General features: G+C 38.4%; 1 protein-coding gene across 5 annotated transcripts in view; it reads right to left on the bottom strand.

Moving 5' to 3' along the window:
* MORC1 (MORC family CW-type zinc finger 1) overlaps nt 1-19,477 on the bottom strand; it is a 357,937-nt gene that overhangs the window by 219,863 nt on the left and 118,597 nt on the right. For all 5 annotated transcript variants that reach the window (XM_059922175.1, XM_059922174.1, XM_059922178.1 and 2 more), the window contains one exon: nt 17,475-17,555. In XM_059922175.1, the coding sequence (XP_059778158.1) occupies nt 17,475-17,492 (18 nt within the window). In that variant the 5' untranslated portion in view covers nt 17,493-17,555. The remainder of the gene's footprint in view (nt 1-17,474; nt 17,556-19,477) is intronic.

The following is a 19,477-nucleotide window of genomic DNA, read 5'->3' as shown; positions in this document are numbered from 1 at the left end:
CTCAATTACAGGAGCGTTGGGAGCACCATTTTTATTGGAGGACCCATCAAACCAGTTCCTACATCTCAAAAGACACATATATTTTCAGGATTACTGGAACCCAGATCACAGTCTGAATACATGGCGAAACACACTGGCTGATCAGGTATTTGCATTAGAAACAAATGGCTTTTTACCATCTCTCTTTTTATTTTATTTTTTTTAATTTAATTTTTTTATTTTTTAAACTTTTTATTTTATATTGGAGTACAGTTGATTAACAATGTTGTGTTAGTTTCAGGTGTACAACAGAGTGATTCAGTTATACGTACTCACCATCTCTCTTTTTAAATAGGCATGGCTTCAGCGGGCATTAACATACCACCAGCCCAATTCCTATTTTTTCTCTCTAGCTGCCCTGACCTACACCTGCTCTTCCCTCCCCATGAAGTGGCTTTCGTCTGGTAAATTCCACCTCCTCTTTCAAGATTAAGATCAAATGTCCCTCCTTTCTGAAGCTTTTTCCTTCTTCCCAGGAAGGCATTTGTCCTTCCTTTTTCTCTCCCCTTTGCAGGCTGTTCACATGTGAATAGCTCTCAAATGTCACCCTGGAATTATTTGTCTTGTGTACCCAATCTCCCTAGCTAGACTACAAAGGTAAGGTGCTTGTCTTATCCATCAAGGTCATTATTCTCAAGTTTCAGTGAATTAATTATTACACGTTTGGGTAGGTAGATGGATGGATCTTGATCACATTTCAGTTCCCCCTTACCTGTTCAGTAACTAATTTTCCTCCATGATAATTATCTAAGCCTTTAATGTATTTCCTTCATTTGCTTGCTTCTTGTACATTTTCCTATTTACTTATATTCTTACCCCAAGAGAAATAAAGAAGAAACTTCATTAGCCAGTTTTATTTCATGCTTACCTTTTTGATGGAAGATGACATTGAAACTCCAGGTCAAATGAAATTGCTGAATTATCTGAGAATTTCAATTATTCATGATTTCCCTCTACAATTTAGCAACTTAGAAAACAAAAATGTACAATTAATAAATTAATTCCTTCACTTATTTTTCTTTCTTTTCACCTGTATCAGGCTCTCACTATCACCAGGCATGAGGGTTGTATAATGTCATAAAGAAATTGAAGTCCTTGTTCTTCTGGGGCCTGGGTCCTATCCTTATTCTGCTTGGCTGGGTTTTAGTTCATCCACTAGGATCAGTTTCTGCTTAGCATTTGTTGATGAAAACCACCAGCTTGAATAATGCATTTAGTTTTATACCTGTTTTTCTCCAACAGGCATCATGTAGAAGTATTAAAACAAGACATTTGTTTATTCGGCAAATTAAATAATTACATAAGCTGGTAGACTGTGTCTTTTTTATGGAATATTGAAATTTTCAAGTACACTCCTGCCTATAATTGTAGACCATTGTTGTAATCAACTGACAGATACCATAATGTAACAAGACCCTACTACATTTGTTCATACTGTGGCCCCGCACATACTGCAAAACATTTGAGCACTGAAGTAAACAGGTCACTAAAAGTGTGAAAACCACACCTTACTCGGTATTATTCTTCCACTGTATTTCTCTCAGTCTTTTGAGAATACCTGCATGATAATCAGAATAATTGATGCAACATGTGTTCTAAATACTCAGAGATCATGACTTGAGTTTCCTTTTGTTGCAGGCTCATGAAACATGGACTGCTTTGAAAACAACAGCACAGTATTATCTGAATGTGAATACTTTCACCCTTGACACGTCTACTGCCCAGTAAATGTGCTTTGCTGGTTAAACCAGGATAGCAAGAATAGAGGGAGCCAAAAAGTGGCAATGTACCCAAACAACCAGCTTTGGAGACCTGAGAGCAAATCCATACCGTCTACTAGGTTATTTATTATGTCTGCCTCATGGAGCTGTTGAAAGGAGTAAATATGAAAATCCACATATAGACCTAGAATTAGAAGTTCTTAATAAATGGTAGCTCTTAAAATGAGAACAAAAATAGAGACTGTAGTAATAACATTTACCAAAAAGGGGCTTTCATGGGAAAAGGAACTATAAAACAAAACAGTAGTGTCATTAAAACTGTCTGTCCGGACTTCCCTGGTGGTGCAGTGGTTAAGAATCCGCCTGCCAATGCAGGGGACACGGGTTCGAGCCCTGGTCCGGGAAGATCCCACATGCTGCAGAGCAACTAAGCCCGTGTGCCACAACTACTGAGCCTCTGCTCTAGAGTCTGTATGCCACAACTACTGAAGCCTGCACACCTAGAGCCCATGCTCCGCAATAAGAGAAGCCACAGCAATGAGAAGCCCACACACTCACCAAGAGTAGCCCCCACTCACCGCAACTAGAGAAAGCCCGGGCACAGCAACGAAAACCCAACACAGCCAAAACAACAACAACAACAAAAAACTGTCCAAAAGAAAAAAAACTCTCTGTTCGTAGCTCCTGCTTTCTATTGCCTCTTCTTTGGGAGAGTTAGTTCACTTTTAATTCAAGGAAGGAAATGGGATCTCTCAAATGGAGCTCATCCTCTCCTCTTTTCTTCAATACTTGTCATTTCCTAAAGCCAGTCTATTCCAAGACCATATTTTTGAAAGTGTTTTTAATCAACGCTGTACTGCTGGACTTCCCTGGTGGCACAGTTGTTAAGAATCCGCCTGCCAATGCAGGAGACACGGGTTCGAGCCCTGGTCCAGGAAGATCCCACATGCCCTAGAGCAACTAAGCCCGTGCGCCACAACTACTGAAACCCGCGTGCCTAGATCCCGTGCTCCGCAACAAAAGAAGCTACCGCAACAAGAAGCCCACACACCGCAACCAAGAGTAGCCCCTGCTCGCCACGACTAGGGAAAGCCCACATGCAGCAATGAAGACCCAATGCAGCCAAAAGTAAATAAGTAAAATGAATAAGTTAAAAAAAAAAAAAGCTGTACTGCTATGGGCAATAGAGAATAAAATCTTAACTCATACTGGGAAACAGATGATGATTAGCCACGTATCTGTAAGTCTTCCTTAGCAATTTTGTAAAATTTGTGCAAGTTTTGCATTCTGGTCCGTAATATATTTATGTTTGTTTCACTATGAAATAATTTTAAAGAAATCTCACACCCGTTATCAGTCACTCCCCATCCCCCCCATGCCCCAGCCCCTAGTAACCACTAATAAACTTTCTGCAGCTGTAAAAAACTGAAAGAAATAACATTTTAAACTTACTGGCCATGTGCTTTTATTAATCTTTCCAATAAAGCTGAAAAATTGACTCTACAGAAAACTGGACTACATTTATCCTATAGTTTCCCATATATCCATGGAATACTTCAGTACTCTAGCTTGAGAAGTACTGAGAGATGATACACCCAGTCACCAAGACTGCCCCCCATAATCACAGATAAGTGGACTTTTTGCCTTCTGAAGTCTATTTCTCTGTATACCTAGGTCAATTGGTCTCTGCAGGGATTTCTTTTGGTAAATAGAAGCATCTCCCACAAGACCGTAGTTGGTCTTATGTGGTCTTAAAACAGTCTTAAGCACTTTTTCAGCAACAAAAATCAGATGCCAAGAAGCTGCACTGTATAGACTCTGGCCCAGCACTTTCTTCTCCAAAAGGGCACCAGCAGCTACTCAGTATTCTGCATTTCTTATCCCATCCCTTAGAGGTATTCTCAGTGAGAAATCTGAGGCTAATACATAATTTATTGTGTTAACTGTTATTCATCTCTAATACATATAAACGTAGATTTTTAAATGAAAACACAACCGAATGGACAAAAGAAAGAAAATGAATCATTTGGTTTTGCACTAAGAAACAAATTTGACAACAATAATATACATTTTGCTACCACAAAGTTCTACTCTTTGATTGTTTAATAAAAAATTAGAGAATGCCTATGTATTGGTCAGGGTTTCCCAGACAGTTGGAATCAATAGAATGTGTACATAAATATAAAGAGAATTATTTTAAAGAACTGACTCATGTTTACAGATGCTGGCAAGTCCAAAACTACAGGGTAGGTTAGCAGACTGGAGACAAGAAAAGAACCAACGCTGCAATTCAGGTCTAAAGGCCATTGGGCTAGAAAATCATGGAAGAGCCAATCTTGCAGTCTAAGTCCTCAGGCCACGTGCTGGTAGAATTCCCTCTTGCTCAGAAGAGGTCGGCCTGTTGTTCTATTCAGGCCTTCAACTGATTGGATGAGGCCTACCCACATTATGGAGGGCAATCTGCTTTACTCAAAGTCCACCAATTTAAGTGTTAATCTCATCCAAAAACACCCTTGCTGAAACACCCAGAATTATGTTTGACCACATATCTGGGCAGAGTGGCCCAGCTGAGTTGACACATAAAATTAACTACTACAACCTATTTTAAGTTATTCAGATTGTCTACACACATTCACACACACACACTAACCGAGCTGTGATTGGAGCAACATATGGTGGGAAAAAAAAGAAAAAGACTTTCATCCATTCATTTTATTCAGTACACCACGAGAAAGAAGCTTGGTGGCTTGTGGGGCACTAATAATGGGAAATTATAAGTTAGCTGCCAAGTTGATTTTGATTTAGATAACACTAAGAAGCAATTCTGCAATTCGGTTGTTATCTGATCAAACAAGCATGGAAAGGCGGTTTCTTGTCTAAACAATTTAAAGAAATTATTAGAAATTAACAGGATGTCAGAAAATGAACAAACAGAACAAAAACAACCTAGGTCCACCTAAAATAATTTATGTAGAAATCTAGTAGTTAACTGCCACATAGCTGAGCAGGAAGAGGTGAGTATTCAGTTGTACAGATAGGATTTAAGAAAACCCAGGTAATACATATTTAGCATCTGCATACAAAATTGCCTTAGACTACAAGAACTCTGAATTCAGGGCTTAAAGATATTGATCATATTGAGGTACCAATTATCTGGCTGACTCACTTTAACTGATTATTTTCCCAGTGGTATGTGAATTGACATAGTGATTTTTTTTTTTTGGTAGGGGTGGGGGAGTCCTTTATGTCTGTATCTAATTTATAAATTGTATGTAAAATCTGCCTTTTTAAAGACTGAAGACTCTTTCAACATTTTTAAGAGACCAGAACAAACTAAAGCAGTCTGGACAATATTAGGAAAAATAGAGAGGACCAGAGATGACACTTTTCCTCACTTCCTGAGCCTCTACATGATCACCATGGCTGGGTGTTTACATGTTCTACTGCAGCATTAAGAACATAACTGCTGTGGTGACTCTGAATTCTTCTAAGTAGAAGGTTTTCATTTTAAGGTCTAAAGGGAACCATGTTGATTTTCCCTCTTTGTCTGATTGATTAAATAGGCACAGTATTTAAGTGGAATTGACTGATAATGATATTCCCACTAAATTCAGACTTCCCTGAGACTTCAGTGCAAATTTGAGGCTCACCAACTTCGCTCTTATTACATAAACAGTATCTGTTAAGTTTTCCCGCATTTTTATAGAACCAGTCAACAAATATGCCAAATATCAGACTGACCCTTTTAACGGTCTCTTGGACACTCTATCCTCTAGTATTCCTATAATTCTGTTTCATAGTTTCCCAGTGGATGTTCCAATGCTAAACTGGTCCAAGGAAATAATTCCAAGTGTTCCTCAGTGCAATTCATGAGAAGCATGGTTCTAATATTGTTATATATCCTGCTCAAAAACCTGTTGTTGTTTTAAAACTTTTGACTGATGAAGAGGGTAGGAAGTAACATGTTTTTTTATTGACATAGACTTTGCTGTGTACTATACTAGACAGTTTATATACTTTATTAAATTATGATAACATTCTGATAAGATAGGTCCTGCAGATCCCATCTTAAAGAAAAAAAATAAGGCTTAGATATATTCCCCAGATAGAGCTAACTAGAGGTAGCTCTAAAATAGTAATAGAATGTCTACATTTAAATACTGGCTTCACCATTGCTAGCTATGCCATCTTGTGGAATTAATTACGTCTCTGGGCCTCAGTTTCCTCTTCTGTAGTATGGGAATAATTGGACTTACTTAATGTGAGGAATACTTAAAATGATATACATAAAGCACTTAGAACACTGTCTGGCATGTAAATAAACACTCAATAAAATCAGCTATTCTAAAAAAAAAAAAGTTAGCTATTATTCTTACCTTGCCAAAGGTTTCATGACAGTTCATGCCCTTTTCACTGTATCACAATTTTGCTCCTGAATTCTGTTGCCCAGAACTCAAAGCTCCCCATGATCTGGCCCCTCTCCTATTATTTCCTCTACTCTCCTCAAATACTCTTGCTACTTTGCATCATTTATTGATTCATTTATTTACTTATTTAACAAACACCATGGCCATCTTTCTTTGGCCTAGTCAAGGTAGAGGTACAGAGGACTGAGACACACTCCCTTCTCCACAGAGCTTTAAATTCAGGAAGAGAGATGAGTATCCACTGTATTAATACAGATGAATTACAGAAACTCAATTTACAAATCATGTGTGCACAGAGGATAGACAGCTTACTCAGCCTGGGGGTGTCAGGGAAAGCTTCACTGAGGAGATAGCTTTAGATTTAGGTTTCAAAGGACACATAAGAATAACATGTATATGCCATCACTATAATGACAGCTTTTCTATGATACTATATTTTATACTTATAGTATATACTTATACTAATATTATTATAGTATAAATTTATACTATTACACTATTGTAGTATAAGTGTTTTAAGATCAAGATTTACATGAGATTTGTATTTGCAACTCCACCAATATCCAGGACGGTGCCTGGTATGCAGTGAAAATTTGATGAATCAATTGCTACTGTTAAGACGATGACTATCAGGGAGGTAAGTAGTAATCACAAGAGTTTCCTGTTAGCCTTTGCTATAGACTGAACGTTTGTGACTCCCCCAAAATTCATATGTTGTATTCTAATCCCCAATGTAATGGGTTTGGAGGTGGGAACTTTGAGGTGAGGAGGTCAGAGAGTGGAACTTTTATGAATGGGATTAGTGCCCTTATGAAAAAGACCCCAGAGATCTCCCTTTCCCTTTCTGCTATGTGAGGACACAGCAAGATGGCCATCTAGGATCCAAGAAGCAGGCTCTCACCAGACACCAAATCTACTGGCACCTTGATTTTAAACTTCCCAGGCTCCAGAACCATGGGAAATAAATTTCCATTGTTTATGGTGTTCTGTTACAGCAGCACAAACGAACTAAGGCACCTTCTTGTATCAGCGGCCGGACAAACAAATAAGATGCAATATAATTTATCCAGTGAATCAATAAGAGAACTGAGTAAGAACTCAATAACATTTTTTTTCATTTCTAGCCTTTAGCTTCATCCACACAGCAGACCCAATTTCAAAAGACATCCATCCTCCTGTGCCAATTCATTATAATTTAAATAGAATAACTAATGAATGGGAGTACTGTACATATAGAACAAATTTAAAATGAAGTTATTTATTTTCATGTGTTGATTTTACTTATTCTATTTATTTTCTTCAAACTGATCTAGGACATCTTAGGCAACTGAACCAGCAGAGAATATATATATATATTATCTTCAATGATAGCGGCAGCCTGAATGAATTTTATTGGAAGTAATTTAGCATTGACTGGTTAAATATATAAACTACCCATCTGAAGCAGAGATATTGCCAGACTCCTTCAAATTAGAGACAAAAAACAAATCTTTGGAGATTACATCACAAATTGGAATTGTCTTGGATGGCAGTTCAAGTAAAAATAAAAAATAAAATAAATTATCTAAATTCAAAATATTTTATGCCATCCATCACAGTGACAAAAGCAGCTGCATTTTCTCCTTCTGATCATAATGTTACAAAACAAGCTAATTATTTTTTAGCAGACAGTTTCAGGAAAGGTACGCCTTCTTAGGCCTACCCTCTTTTGCTCCATCAGAAGTATATTTTAAAAGGGGTTCTTTGATGATCTTTAATCCAGGCAGTAACTACAGAGAGGAAAAAAATGACTTGTAGTATAGTTGAAATTTTAGAAACCTTTAAATTTACCATACACAGCTCTCTGACATTTTTCCTGAGAGGCTTAAAGTTTAACTCCTAGTTCTGCCTCTTCCTTGAGGGATGGGAAGGATGTAGTCTGGTATTTAAGAATGTAGTCTGGAGCCAGAGGCCTGGGGTCATGGTTCCTTGGCTAGCATTGTCTCCTTGGTCATGTCACTTATCCCCGCTGTGGCTGAGTTTGCCATCTGTGAAACAGGAATGATAAGTGCACCGGCCTCAGTGGGGTGGAGCAGGGCTTGCACGAGATGAGATTCTGGCACAAAATAGGCTTTCTACAAATTCTTGCTTGCAGTAATGGAATGCACGTATCTCCACTTTGTTTTCCAAAATAGATTTAACTATTAGGAAAATTCTTCATCTTATAAACACACAAGGGATACTTTCTTTTTTAAGCTATAAATATACCTGATTATGATAACAGTGTTGAAAACATTTCCGCTAAGGACCCCAGTCAACAATTTTATAACCTGAATTTCTGCTTTGTAGTTCACAGACCAACATAGATCATTTTCCCTTAATGTACCATAAAATGGTTACCCAAATGATGACAAGCAGGAAGAAATTAAAACTCAGGGGGCTCCCAAGTGTGGATATTTCCAAAACAACAGAGATTAATCTTACTATTGTTCTGTTTTTCTAAAGAATCTCAAACATTGACCCCACAGCTATACATTTGTGACTTGCTATGTTTGAACCACTACCACTACTTTGTGCTGAGTGTCAGAGATGAATGGGAGCAGTCCCTGCTGTTAAGGATCTCAAGGGACTCAAGTGTAATGAGGGGTCTCCCTATGTGTAAGCTGGGGTGATGAAAGTGCCACAGTGGTAGTTATAGCAGCAAAAGGCTCTCGATGGCCTGGTGTCTGCCTGTAACTCCGATCTCATCCTAGGCTCCCACTCATGACGTGTTCCAGTCACACTGGCCTTCACCATTATTGTAAAGCATGCCAAGTCTGCTCCAACCTCAGAGACTTACACTTCCCTCTGCCTGGATTCTTTTTCCCATGAGGTTCACAACGTTGGCTTCTTCTTATCATTTAGATCTAAGCTCAAGTGTTCCTCCTCAGTGAAAGCATCCCTGACCAACTGGTCTTAAGTAGCTAACTGCATTAGTTTACAGACGTAGAGGCTTCAACAGTATGAATTTATTTTTTAACATTTTTATTGGAGTATAATTGCTTTACAATGGTGTGTTAGTTTCTGCTGTATAACAAAGTGAATCAGCTATACATATACATATATTCCCATATCCCCTCCCTCTTGCGTCTCCCTCCCTCTCACCCTCCCTATCCCACCCCTCTAGGTGGTCACAAAGCACCAAGCTGATCTCCCTGTGCTATGCGGCTGCTTCCAACTGGCTATCTATTTTACATTTGGTAGTGTATATATGTCCATGCCACTCTCTCACTTTGTCCCAGCTTACCCTTCCCCCTCCCCGTATCCTCAAGTCCATTCTCTACATCTGCGTCTTTATTCCTGTCCTGCCCCTAGGTTCTTCAGAACCATTTTTTTTTTTTTAGATTCCATATATATGTGTTAGCATACGGTATTGTTTTTCTCTTTCTGACTTACTTCACTCTGTATGACAGACTCTAGGTCCATCCATCTCACTACAAATAACGAAGTGATAACTCAATTTGTTGCTTTTTATGGCTGAGTAATATTCCAACAATATGAATTTATAATCTTACAGTTCAGTAGGTCAGAAGTCCAACACCCATCTCACAGGTGTCAAATATCAGCAGGGCTGTGTTTCTTTCAGAACAATCTTGGTGAGAATCTGTTTCCTTGTCTTTCCCAGATTCTAGGAAATCCTTGGCTCATGGTCCCTTTCTTCCATCCTCAAACCCAGCAATGTTGCATCCTTTCTCCCTTTATTCATCATCATTCTCTCTCTCTAGAGCTCTCTCTCTCTTCTCCCCTCACACTTTGACCAGAGCTGGGAAATGTTCTCCCTTTTTAAGGACTTGTGATTAGACTGGATGCACCTGAATAATCCAGCATAATCTCCCCATATCAACGTTCTTAATCTTAATCACATCTGCAACATCCCTTTTGCCATGTAAGATAACATGATCACAGATTCCCAGGATTACAGTGTGGACATCTTTGGGGTCTCATAGTTCTGCCTAACACACTGCCACACTTAACTCTCCCCTAGTCTCTGTTATGTTGCCTTTTTATTTCTTATTATTTTTTGTAGCATCATATGAAATCCTCTTATTTTTTTTGCTCTTGTTTATTTATTTACTTATAATTTACTTATTATTACATATTCCTTTATTATATGAAAGTCCCTTCATCTACCCACTTCCCCGACACTATTCTGTAATATTGAGAATAAGAATTTGGTCTCTCCCTTGATGACAGCAGCACCCCCAACCCCTAGAGCAGTTTCTGGCATAACATAGGCACTCAATGAATTCTCTGTTAAATGAATAAATAAACTCAGCTTTTTTAACTGATGTAAGCTTTACAGAAAATGTGCTCCCTAAATTAAGTCTTGAAGATAGGTAAGGAGATTATGGGGTGAAAATTAGGGATTGGACTTTCCAGCCTGTGCAAGAGAAAGCAGAGTCACTGTAGAATGACAACAGTGCTCTTGGAGGAGTGGCCAAGGATGAGAGAGGCTGGAAAAAATGAGTCAGAGGCAAATCACCAAAGACTTTTCAAACTTCATCTTGCGTGTAATAAGAGCCATTGAAGGTTTGGGGTTTTTTAAAATTAATTAATTAATTTTATTTATTTTGGCTGCGTTGGGTCTTTGTTGCTGCGCGTGGGCTTTCTCTGGTTGCGGTGAGCGGGGCTACTCTTCATTGCGGTGCACGGGCTTCTCATTGCAGTGGCTTCTCTTGTTGCAGAGCATGGGCTCTTGGCGTGCGGGCTTCAGTAGTTGTGGCATGCAGGCTCAGTAGTTGTGGCACATGGGCTTAGTTGCTCTGAGGCATGTGGGATCTTCCCGGACCAGGGATCGAACAAGAGTCCCCTGCATTGGCAGGCGGATTCTTTAACCACTGCGCCACCAAGGAAGTCTCACAGACCTTGTAATTCTTGAAAGAATTCTATGGTAGTTATACCTAAGAAGCTCATTACATGGTACTGAGGTAGTAGAAAGTAGAGATTATATGTAAAGAGAGTTTTATTTATAAAACTCCTGAGGATTTTTTTTCAATAAATTACGATGATGTCACAGTTATTTTCTGTTTCATCGCTGGGTCATCTGACAATAATGACGTCTGTAATTCATTATTCCCCATAAGTACAGTGATAGGTAGCACCCAGATCTATTGTCTGATCTCAGCAGAGAAAAGCTATTAACTTGTGTCACCATATCTCTGCAGCCAGGAATGAATCTTTGGGGAAGTAGAGAGTCCTGTGGGCCATGGCAGCTCACTCTTCTGGCTGACTGGAAACAACAAACAACCTTTTCCTATTTTAACTCTCAGTACAGCTGGGCTTGGTTCAAAGACTGCAGTTTCCCGGCCAGGTCTCCCATACACATTCTTCTCCTCCACTTCCAAATTCTGAGAGTACATCAGCCATCCCAACCGCTTGCAATCATTCCAAAAAAGAAAGGCCTGCCTTGGGATAATACTTTCAGTTGTGACAGAATACCCTGGATTGGGAGTTGTCCTGTAAAGGATCTCTTCAAAAGATGATTACACTTTCTTACCTAGGTGGAACTTTTGAAAAGTGGGTAAGAAATTCACTCTTTGTGCTGTGCTTTAGGAAGCAGGTTATGTAGTAGATACGAGCATCATCTCTGGATGGAGTGCCAGCTCTGCCATTTTGAATTCTGCCAATAGTACCTCAATATTATATTTTCTCGGGTCCTCAGTTTCCTCATGTGGGACATGGAAGCAATAAAGCAGCCATTTCATAGGGTTGTTGTGAGCTTAAATACGGCATATAAGAGAATGAGACTTGCAATGTAAGTTCTGTGAGAGTGGGAGAAGTTTGACTCCACTCTTACATATCCAGTTTAGTACAGAAGTTTTTAAAGCATGGTCTGGGGACTCCTAAGGGATCCCCAAGACTCTGGCAGGGTGGGGTCATGAGGTCAAAACTATTTTAGTAAAAATACTAGGACACTATTTGTCTTTTTTATCTCATTCTCACATGAGTGCAGAATGGAATTTTCCAGAAACTAGACGGTGAGAGATATTGCAGTAGATAGAATGAGGAAGCAGACATGAGAAAATCCAGCTGCCTTCTATTAAAGAGATTTGCAAGATTATAAAACAATGACTCTCTTCTCACTAACTTTATTTGCTTTGGAAAAAAGTTTTTCACATAAAAATATGTTTTATGTTAATGTGTAATGGATTTATATTATTACTGTTAAGAGAATTAATAAATACCTATTTTAATGTACTTTCTAATATAGTAAATATCAATGGCTATAGCTCACATAAACAAAGTTTCTTTGAGGCCTTAAACAATTTCTAAGAGCGTAAAGGGGTCCTGAGACCAAGAAAACCGAGAACCACTAATTTAGCACAAGCCTGGCACATGGTAACCACTTAATAAAATAATGATTGGATTGCTAGAATAGGGCTTGGCTTAGGGTAACTGCTCAATAAATGAGCTTTCTGCTGCTGCTGCTGCTGCTGATGTGTTGATGGTGGTGATGAAAATCATGATGTGAAGTTTGCTGGGAGCCTTCTGTATGACTGGAGTAAATATAACAGTAATTTTTAATAGAAATCTTATCTTGCCTTAGGCATGGCAGATGTTAGAGTTTAATGTAACACAGAATTATTTTCAGTGTTTAGACTCTCTTTTTCTTAGCTTACTCTTTTCCTAATGGGGTTGCTCATTCTCATCCTACCAGAAGCACTTTGGAATTGAGCCAAATTCAAAATCCTATATATGGCACCAGATTGAATGATACGAAGGTCAGGCTCTCTGTGTTCCACAAATTAAGGAGTCATGGACATGTACTTAATATTTACTATGAAAACTAGAGGCAGAACATGCCTCTAAAACTTCTCAACACACAGGGTGATGGAGGTTTCCATGCCCGCAACCCTCCTCTCAATTTCTCCTTCCTTCTGCATGGTCTAGTCCAGCTACTAGAACATAGACTTACATTTTGTCTAGATATGCCACTACACTGGCTCTCCAGGAAGAAAAACATTTCTGGGTAGTGTTTGCTGATTTCCATGGTGTAAATACTCCCACCATGACCAGTTTTAAGCTGCTGCTATGATGTTACTAACCTCCAAATTGGGAGGAGAAACGTATAATCAGCTCATAGTTGGTTTGAGCTGGTCCCCAGCATACCACTGGTGCTGGCTCTGCACACCACTGGTGCTGACCCTGCACTCTGACATTAAGTTCAATTAAGTTCTGGCACTAAGTTCAACTACTTGCCTGGCTTTCCTAGATCTTTGATCATTGGCCCCACCCTCTCACCCAATTCTGCTGCCCCAATACCTCCAACTAGTCAGTATCCTCAGGTCCCAGGATTATCTCCTGCTACTTCTGCTTTTGCACTTTGCTACACTGTCACCTCTGGGTTCTAAAGTCCCTGCTTCATCCTTCTGCTTATTCATCTGCTATGCAATTTTTTATTGACAAACTAAAGGCCTTCTTCCTCAGTAAAATCTCTGATCACATAAAGGTATCACTAACGTCTTTCCTCTGAAATGATGGGACATATTAAGGGATAATATCTAATCTGAGTAATGGTGAGATTATTGGTTATCCAAAATATATCTATATGGTGTTGTGGAAGCAGCTCAGGACTGCTTAGAGAGAACTGCATTCCTCCCTCGCTGCTAAAATACTGAGCGGTCATGGGCAAATCACTCAGATGCTCTGAGCCTTGATTTTCTCATTTGTAAAATGAAGGCAATGGAATACATGATTTCAAAGAACACTTTTCTTTCCTTAAATTCCACTATTCTATAGTCAACATACTTTATATAAACAAAAATCCTACGACCTACTCCCATTATTAAAATTCAATATCCTTTTCATTTTAAAAAAAGTAAATTCATCATGTTCTATTTTTTTAATTTAAAAAAATTTTTTAATACAGCAGGTTCTTATTAGTCATCAGTTTTATCCACATCAGTGTATACATGTCAATAGCAATCACCCACTTCAGCACACCACCACCCCCACCACCCCGCGGATTTCCCCCCTTGGTGTCCATACATTTGTTCTCTACATCTGTGTCTCAATTTCTGCCCTGCAAACGGGTTCATCTGTACCATTTGTCTAGGTTCCACATATATGCGTTAATATATGATATTTGTTTTTCTCTTTCAGACTTACTTCACTCTGTATGACAGTCTCTAGGTCCATCCACGTCTCAACAAATGACCCAATTTCGTTCCTTTATATGGCTGAGTAATATTCCATTGTATATATTACCACATCTTCTTTATCCAGTCATCTGTCGATAGGCATTTAGGTTGCTTCCATGACCTGGCTATTGTAAATAGTGCTGCAATGAACACGGGGGTGCATGTGTCTTTTTGAATTATGGTTTTCTCTGGGTATATGCCCAGTAGTGGGATTGCTGGATCATATGGTAATTCTATTTTTAGTTTTTTAAGGAACCTCCATACTGTTCTCCATAGTGGCTCTATCAATTTACATTCCCACCAACAGTGCAAGAGGGTTCCCTTTTCTCCACACCCTCTCCAGCATTTGTTGTTTGTAGATTTTCTGATGATGCCCATTCTAACTGGTGTGAGGTGATACCTCACTGTAGTTTTGATTTGCATTTCTCTAATAATTAGTGATGTTGAGCAGCTTTTCATGGGCTTCTTGGCCATTTGTGTGTCTTCTTTGGAGAAATGTCTACTTAGGTCTTCTGCCCATTTTTGGATTGGGTTGTTTTCTTAATATTGAGCTGCATGAGCTGTTTATATATTTTGGAGATTAATCCTTTGTCCGTTGATTCGTTTGCAAATATTTTCTCCCATTCTGAGGGTTGTCTTTTCGTCTTGTTTATGGTTTCCTTTGCAGTGCAAAAGCTTTTCAGTTTCATTAGGTCCCATTTGTTTATTTTTGTTTTTATTTCCATTTCTCTAGGAGGTGGGTCAAAAAGGATCTTGCTGTGATTTATGTCAAAGAGTGTTCTTCCTATGTTTTCCTCTAAGAGTTTTATAGTGTCCGGTCTTACATTTAGGTCTCAAATCCATTTTGAGTTTATTTTTGTGTATGGTGTTAGGGAGTTTTCTAATTTCATTCTTTTACATGTAGCTGTCCAGTTTTCACAGCACCACTTATTGAAGAGACTGTCTTTCCTCCATTGTATATCCTTGCCTCCTTTGTCATAGATTAGTTGACCATAGGTGTGTGGGTTTATCTCTGGGCTTTCTATCTTGTTCCATTGATCTATGTTTCTGTTTTTGTGCCAGTACCATATTGTCTTGATTACTGTAGCTTTGTAGTATAGTCTGAAGTCAGGGAGTCTGATTCCTCCAGCTCCGTTTTTTTTTCCCTCAAGACTGCTTTGGCTATTTGGGGTCTTTTGTGTCTCCATACAAAGTTTAAGATTTTTTGTTCTACTTCCGTAAAAAATGCCATTGGTAATTTGATAGGGATTGCATTGAATCTGTAGATTGTTTTGGGTAGTATAGTCATTTTCACAATATTGATTCTTCCAATCCAAGAACACACCATGTTCTATTTTATAATTACCCATTCCTAATAGTTCATGCTAAGAATAATTCTGTTCACCATCAGCTTTCATCTCAGTTCCTCTGTAAGGTCATCCTCACCCCTTTCCAACAGATAAAACAACCTGTAAGTGCTTTTGATGAGTGATTTAAATGAATATTAAAATAATAATGTTTAACTAACTTTATAAAAGTGATTATGTCAAAGAACTAAAAGTAAAAAGGTGTCCATGCAGGAAACTCCTTAAAATGAAAGTTTGTGATTCTTAAATATTTTTAACATGCTGCTGATGAAGTATTTTCTATATGACCTCAAGGTCTAAAAGGAGCCACTAGGAAAAAATGATTTGAGAAAGTATTTTGTTCACATGCAGTTTCATGGGAATTATATGATGATGTGGTAGGATTAAGTATAATATTGATTGGTAAGACCAAATTATATGTTTTTTCATTTCAACTTTATTGAGGTATAATTGACATACAAAATTGTAAGATTAAAGTGTACCTTGTGGTGATTTGATATAGGTATACATTGTGAAAGAATTTTCCCCATCTAGTTAATAAACACATCCATCACCTCACATATTCATCTCTTTTTTTTTTTTTTTTTTGGTGTGAACTTTTAAGTTCTACTCTCTTACCAAATTTCAGTTGTGCAACATAGTATCATCAGCTATAGTCATCATGTTATACATCAGATCCTCAGAACTTATTCATCTTAGAGCTAAAAGTTTGTACCTGTTTACCAACCTCTCCCTATTTCCCCCACCCTCCACCCCTGGCAACCACTTTTCTACTCTCTGTTTTTATGTTTGACTTTTTAGGTTCTACATAGCCAAACCATATTCTTAAATAAAACAAAACTAATCTATGATTAAGTCCCACAGTTCTTTCTTTTATATCTTTCTTTCATCATCACTAAACTCATCTAGTTCCAATCTTTTTGGAATCTTGTGCTTATTTTCTCCTTGCTCCTGTTAATTCACAGTGTGTGGTGAGGTAATTGCAAGGCAAGGAGCTGTGTTTAATCCTTTTTTTGCATGGTTTGACCTGGCATTCTGAAATGCATAATTTCACGTATAGAGACAAGCAGAATGACTCAAGCTAATATTGAATGCAAATTTTTAGCCTGTTTCTCAGCATGCTAGGTAGTAAAATCAAGGATCTACAGGTTGTAAGTGAATTCAGAGGTCATCTATTTCCTTGCAACTTACAGTGTAGTTAGGAACCAGCAGCATCAGCAGCATCAGCTTGTTCAAAATGTAGAACCTCAGACCTCGTCTCAGACCCGCTGAATCAGACTCTGTCTTAGCAAGGTCCCCAGGTGATTTGCTTACTTGCAATATACCACCTCTGATTAAGTGGCAAACCAGCCTCTACTTGAGTGTGTGCAGTCACAGGAACTCATTCCAATTCCTTCTTCCTCCAAAGCATTCTAACCGGTACTTGAGATTCATTTGGAAATATTATTTTAATGGTAGCTTTCTGTTGCTCAAATGAATCACTTGATTCCACATGTATTACTCCTGGATTTGTAGCCAAACACAATCTGAATTTTTCCATTCTTATTTTCCAGTCTTCTTTATATGGTGCCTCTACTCTAACAAAATTGACTACCTTAAAAGGACCCTAAAAAAACTGATCTACCTGTGTCACATAACAACCCTAGCAGTCAGTTCTGTAGGTATCCTGTTCTGTAACTCTCTTCCTCTCTGGAACCCTCTTTCCCTATTGCTCTGCTTGTGTAGATTCTACTCACCCATGAAACCCCACCTCAGTGCTCTGCAGAGGACAATCCCACTCACCTGTACTTCCAAAGACATTCACTGGAGCAGGGCCAAAGGACCAGTGCCTTATTGATGTGTTCCATTTAACCTGTATGGGGGCTTTAGAAAATGAGAATTTCAGCGCCTTTAAACAGGACATGCACTGTCTACTTTGACCACAGTCCTCACTTTTTGTATCATCCTTGAACAGATTCATACATTTACAATACCAACTTTTCATTTAGCATCCTTTGACTTGGTAATTCTCCCCTAAATAGAGGGCTCCTCCAATGCTCTTAGCCCAATTCCCAAATTATACACAATTTTTCTTTCCACATTTAATCTTTTGACCACACTCTTTCACCTGTATTAGTCTGCATAGGCTGTAATAACAAAATACCACAGATTGGGTGGCTTAAATAACATAAATTTATTTTCTCTAATTTCTGGAAGCTAGAAGTCCAAGACTGAGGTGCTGTCAGAGTTGGTATCTGATGAGATATCTTCTTGGCTTATAGGCAGTCACCTTCTCATTTTGTCCTCACAGGTCTCTTCTCTGTGCATGCAAACAGAGAGAGAGAGATCTCTGGTGTCTCTTCCTCTTCCTATAAAGGACACCAGTTCTATCAAATTAGGATCCCACCTTTATGACCTCATTTACTTTAGTTACCTCCTTAAGGGCACTATCTCCTACTATAGTCACAGGGGTTAGAGCTTCAACATATGAATTTGGCAGGGGGTGGGGAGGTATAACTCAGTCCATAACATTATCAAAACACATCTGTATCCTGAAGAATCACACATGATATTGTACAAAGTTCCTCTACCTTTATCATCTAAGACATTCATGCAGACTTGCTAGCTGAACTGAGGGCAGTATAAGGGCTGCTTTCTACACCAATAGCAATTCACAGGAAACAGAAACAAGCTGGTTTCAGCTTAGTTGCCACTGACATAGAGACAGCAACAATAATACCTGCTCACAGAGGGTTTGCTATGTGCTAGACACTGTTGTAAGCATTTTTACATATATACAGTTATAGACTTTTGGCTTCATGACACTGTATGATAAAAGTACTGCTTATATTGTTCCCATATTACTGATGAGAAAACTGATACATGCTAAGTAAATGGATTGTCTAAAGTTACACATTAGAACATGCATGGCTGGGATTCAAGACCAGGCTGTTTGGCTCCTAGGTCTGTGCTCTTGGCCACTAAACCATACTCTGCTTCTCAGCAATGGAGACAAAGGGATGAGGTGGACTTTATTGGAAAGGATTACTGCACAGTCCCAACATAAATGTATATTCAATCATAAATATATATTCATCTCACATATATTTAAGTAGTAATCAGCATTAAAAGTTTAAAAATACATTCATTGATAGACCAATTTATTGTCCAAACTTGAAACTCTGGGTAAAATGGGGGTGCTGTTCATAATTATGCTAGAGCAATAGGAGTAAACAGAGTATCCCAGGTAAAGCAACATGTACAGTCACACTATTTATTTGGCCTCTACCATATGCCAGTACTATGCTAACAACTTTACATATGTAATCCTTATAAAATCCCTCTAAGGTACATATTGTTATCCGCATTTTACAGGTGAAGAAACTGAGGATTGAAAAGGTCAAGTAACTTGCCCAAAGACACAGCTAATAAGTAGTATAGCTAGTATTTAAACTAGGTCTGTCTGAATCCAAAACAGTGCTCTTAACTAGTACCCAATATCACTTTCCTCTTCCTACAGATAGCAAACAAGTTATGGATGCTCAAGAAAATTATATCTGATTATAAATTCAGGGAAATAATTAGGTATTTATTAGGCTTAGAAATTTACTTGTCTGAAGAAAACACTTAGCAGTTTTGCAATTTGGGGCTCATCACAGTCATACAAAGTTATCTGCAAAGAGAAAGTTCAGAAAGGAAAAAAAAGTAAGATCTTTGTGAGTTTTGGATCAAATTTAGTAAGTTACATCTGTTCACTCATTCATTAACTCATCAGTTATTGTTGAAGATACTGAGAATTACACCCT

The sequence above is a fragment of the Balaenoptera ricei genome, chromosome 4 (assembly GCF_028023285.1).
Source record: "Balaenoptera ricei isolate mBalRic1 chromosome 4, mBalRic1.hap2, whole genome shotgun sequence".
Lineage (NCBI taxonomy): Eukaryota > Metazoa > Chordata > Mammalia > Artiodactyla > Balaenopteridae > Balaenoptera > Balaenoptera ricei.
The sequence above is the reverse complement of the archived record's forward strand: the minus strand, read 5'-3'. Positions and strand labels throughout refer to the sequence as shown.